The 4,719-nt window shown below is 35.9% G+C and overlaps 1 protein-coding gene across 1 annotated transcript in view; it reads left to right on the forward strand.

Annotated features, from left to right (window-relative positions):
• LOC122087643 (sugar transport protein 8-like) overlaps positions 1-2,303 on the forward strand; it is a 2,974-nt gene extending 671 nt beyond the window's left edge. The window contains exons 2-4 of the mRNA XM_042656844.1: positions 376-695; positions 937-1,563; positions 1,639-2,303. Coding sequence (XP_042512778.1) covers positions 376-695; positions 937-1,563; positions 1,639-2,085 — 1,394 coding nt within the window. The 3' untranslated portion in view covers positions 2,086-2,303. The remainder of the gene's footprint in view (positions 1-375; positions 696-936; positions 1,564-1,638) is intronic.
• The last annotated feature ends 2,416 nt before the right edge of the window (positions 2,304-4,719 follow it).

Raw genomic sequence — 4,719 nt, forward strand, 5'->3', positions numbered from 1 at the left:
AGGGGACTTTTAATCTTAAATATAATAAGGACAGGAGTTAATAATGAACTCAAATTCCCCATATGATCAAATTTGCAGGGCCATTCCAAGTGTTCTTACTAAAGGAATGTTAGCCCCACCTTATGATCTTATTCTCCTAACTAATAATCTGTTTGGACAGATAATTAGTATAGTAGCAATTATATCTTAATCAAATATTGGTTTTAGAATCACTAAGCTGATCATATGAGAAGGACTATATAGATTGACTGAATCTTTTTCTTAACTAGTACTTAGAAGTTAGAACCTCACTCTACTTAATACAAGGGGATGATTCAGTTTCATGAAAGTGTGACTAGTTACTGGTTTTCCTTCCTGTGACTGTCATTTTCTTAGGAGGGGTGACAGCAATGGACGACTTCTTGTTGAAGTTCTTCCCAGAAGTCTATGAAAGGAAACGCCATGCAAAAGAGAACAATTACTGCAAATATGATGACCAACTTCTCCAACTGTTTACATCTTCCTTGTATCTTGCTGCTCTCCTTGCTAGCTTCATTGCATCAAAGGTGTGCACTGTTGCCGGCCGGAAGCAGACAATTCGATGGGCGTCTCTGTTGTTCATTGCAGGTGCTGCCTTGACGGCTGGAGGTGTCAACCTTATTATGCTGATCTTTGGAAGAATCCTTTTCGGCATTGGTGTTGGTTTTGGTAATGAGGTATGTTGTAGTAGGATTAATGAAATTTTCTTAAGTTGTGTTTGGTATACTTTTTAGGTTATATTGTGTATGCATTCTAGGTCGATAATGCATTCCAAGATCAAATACCAAACACAGCAAGTGTATTCTAGACCCTGAATCTATTCCAATTGAGAATGCATACCAAACACAGCCTTAATCTAATGATCTAGGATGCAGACATTGACATGAGCATATCTATCTAACACCTGATCACTTGCAGGCAGTTCCCCTATTCTTGTCGGAAGTTGCCCCACCTCAACATCGAGGGGCGGTGAACATTCTGTTCCAGCTCTTTGTAACAATTGGGATATTGATAGCAAACATAGTTAACTACTTCGCATCAAAGAAGCACCCATGGGGTTGGAGGTTATCCTTGGGTATTGCAGCTGCACCGGCTTTTGTTCTACTCTTGGGTTCCTTCTATATTACAGAAACTCCCACAAGCCTTATCGAGAGGAGGAAGTATGAGAAGGGGAAAGCAATACTTAAGAAGATCAGGGGTGTCGAAGATGTTGATGCTGAGTTTGATCAAATTGTGACTGCAAGTGAGATAGCCCATCTAGTGAAGCACCCCTTCAAGAAGCTCATGAAGTTGTCAAGCATGCCACCACTTATCATTGCCATCTTACTGCAAGTCTTTCAACAATTCACAGGGATTAATGCTATAATGTTCTATGCCCCAGTCCTGTTTCAGACAGTTGGGTTCGGGAACGATGCGGCATTATTATCATCAGTCATTACTGGGCTTGTGAATGTGATTAGCACATTGGTCTCAGTTTTGCTTGTCGATAAAGTTGGGAGGAGGGTTTTGCTTATTGAAGCTTGTTTTCAGATGTTCATCACACAGGTAACTAACTGTCTTGCTTTCCTTAATTTTGAACTCCAACATATCTATTAATAAAATTTAATTATGTGATTGCAGAGTATAATTGGGGGAATTCTACAAGCACATTTGAAGAGTTATAGCGATACACTTGGGCATGGACAAGCAATTCTAGTGGTATTGCTAGTGTGTGTTTATGTGATGGGTTTTGCTTGGTCATGGGGTCCTCTTGGTTGGTTGATCCCTAGTGAAACCTTTCCAATGGAGACAAGGACTGCAGGTTTTGCATTTGCAGTGAGCTCAAACATGCTTTTCACTTTTCTAATTGCTCAAGCATTCTTGTCAATGCTGTGTCACATGCGAGCTATGATCTTCTTCTTCTTTGCTGGATGGATTGTTGTCATGGGGCTATTTGCCTTCTTCCTGTTGCCAGAAACAAAGAATGTGCCAATTGATCTCATGGTGGAGAGGGTCTGGAAGCAACACAGAGTTTGGAAGAAATTCATGGTTGATGACAATGAAAATGGCATTGAAACAGGAAGATGAAGATAACAAGTTTATGGTTTCCATAGCCCTCAACTTCAGCATCTTACTAGTTTCTCTTACTCTAAATCCTTTTGTTTCTTGATTAAACCATAGTTGTTCTTAGGAGATTGGGTTTTTTTTTTTCCTGTAGACATTCCCTTAATGTAGTAGCTCACATTTTGAGTTTTATCCACTCTGTATCAGGCTTGCAACCCAGAATGTCTTGGATGGTTCATCGATTGATTGGGCTACTGCTTCCATCATTGAGGATATCTTAGATTTTTCTTTTCTTTATCTTCTGACCAGGAGGCTTACTTGCTTGCTCTTGTGCTTTAAGATGTGTCTGTCTTGTCTGTGGCTTCTTTTCCCTACTCTGTTTCTTTCTTCCTCTAATTAGTTTTTTCTCATAAACCAAAAACCAAATTATATGTACCAGAACAAGGCGAATAGAGAGTTAGTCGTGGGCTATAACCAAGCGGAAAAACCATAGGTGCAGCTCTAGTTAAGAGTTAAAGTTAATTTAATTTATTTTTATTTTTATTTATAATTCAATTTGAATTCCACTATCTAATTCTAATACTCTAATACAATAGAAAACTATTGATGCATGCTTTATATTTTATATGGCATTTACAATCTAACAACGTTGTGTGGCGAGTGTATACATGGCCTAAATTTCCTTCTAAGAACATTGAAAATTCGTCCAATAGTTGCTCTAACGATTGGAACACTTAAGTTGCGTTTGGTAACGTTGTATTGGAATGAAAAAACGGAATAAAGCGTTTGGTGCATCATAAACGAGTTTCCATTTTTTCGGAACAAAAAATGAAAAAGAACAGTGGAAATTGTAATTAACTGAACGATAAATAGCAGTTCCATCTTCCCAGTTTCGTTCCAAATTAAAAAAAATAATAAATAAATAAATAAATTCTGGATTATTTTAGGGAAATCGTTCTCGATAAACTTGTCTTCCGCCCTAACTCTTTATTTTTCACAATTTCGCACACAGAAAGGAGAGAAGACATGCGGTTTGAAACCGTTCCAGAAACAAATTCACTAAACACCATTTTTTCTTTTAAAAACAGCTTTTTGAAACGACTTTTCTTATCAAAAACAAAAATTTCAGTTTCTGTATCAAAATACTTTTTTTTTTCCAAATTTTTTTTTTTGTAACGAAACTGGAGCAACTGGAGCGACAGAACTACCTTTTGTCATCAATTCTCGTTTCTAGCATTTTTTTTCCCACCTTTTGTTCAAAAAAAAAAAGAAAAAGAAACACTTCAAATGCTTTATGCGGTTTTTTTTGTTCCTGTAGAACAAAAAAAACTCTAGAAACGTTTTTTTGGAACGTTACCAAACATTTGGTAACGTTTTTGTTCCAGAAATGACGTTTCATGTTAAAAATAGAAATTTCAGTTTCCATGTCAAAATGTCGTTTTTTTTTTTTTTTGGAATGATGGAATTGTTGCGTTTGGTAACGTTTCGTGTAAAAAACGAAAATTTCAGTTTCTATGTCAAAATGCTGTTTTTAAATGAAAAAATGGTATTTGCTGAATCTGTTTCTAAAACGGTTTCAAAACACAAGTCTTCTCTCCTCTCTGTGTGCGAAATTGTGAAAAATGAAGAGCTAGGGGGAAGACAAGTTTATCATGAATGATTTCCCTAAAATCCCCCAAATAGTTCATTTTTTTTTTTATTTGGAACGAAACTGGGAAGTCCTTCCGTCAATTCCAGTTTCTACTGTTCTTTTTTCATTTTTTGTTCCAAAAAAACAGAAACTCGTCTATGATGCACCAAACGCTTTATTCCATTTTTTTGTTCCAATAAAATGAAAAAACTCCAGAAATGTTTCAATAGAACGTTACCAAACGCAGCTTAATGTTTCTGTTCCAGAAACGACGTTTCGTGTCAAAAACGGAAATTTCAGTTTCTGTGTCAAAATACTTTTTTTTTTTTTTAACGAAACTAGAACTACAGAACTACCTTTTGTAGTTCCGTCAATTCTCGTTTCTAGCTCTTTTTTATTATTATTATTATTATTTTTTTTTATAAATTTTGCTCTAAAAAAAAAAAACATGAAACACACCGTAAATGCACCAAACACTTTATTCCGTTTTTTCGATTCCACAAAACGAAAAAAACTCCATAAACGTTTTTTGGGAATGTTACCAAATGTAGCCTACCTTTTGTCTTTCCATCAATTCTTGTTTCTAGTATTTTTTTTTCATTTTTTGTTAAAACAAAAAAAAACGAAACACGCCATAAATGCACCAAACGCTTTATTCCATTTTTTTTTGTTCCCATAGAACAAAAAAACTCTAGAAACGTTTTTTTGGAACGTTACCAAACGCAGCCTTAGAGAACCTCACGTGATAAACCGATTGGTTCAACCCAAACTGAATTGGGTCATTATCTAGCTTGCTATAGTTTAATCTTTAATGAAACCGGCAGAAATCAAAACCAATTGAAAAACGAACCGAATCAGATATAAACTAAAAAAATTGGAAAAATCAATGGAAATAAACCTTTTTATGAAAACAAAATCAGCCCAAATCAATCTGACAGCAAACCGATAAGACCCATTAACTCACCCTGATGCACCCAAAAAGCCAAACCATAATAAATAAATAAACAAACCCCCCGCGCCCCCCCCCC

The sequence above is a fragment of the Macadamia integrifolia genome, chromosome 8 (assembly GCF_013358625.1).
Source record: "Macadamia integrifolia cultivar HAES 741 chromosome 8, SCU_Mint_v3, whole genome shotgun sequence".
NCBI classification, from domain to species: Eukaryota; Viridiplantae; Streptophyta; class Magnoliopsida; order Proteales; family Proteaceae; genus Macadamia; species Macadamia integrifolia.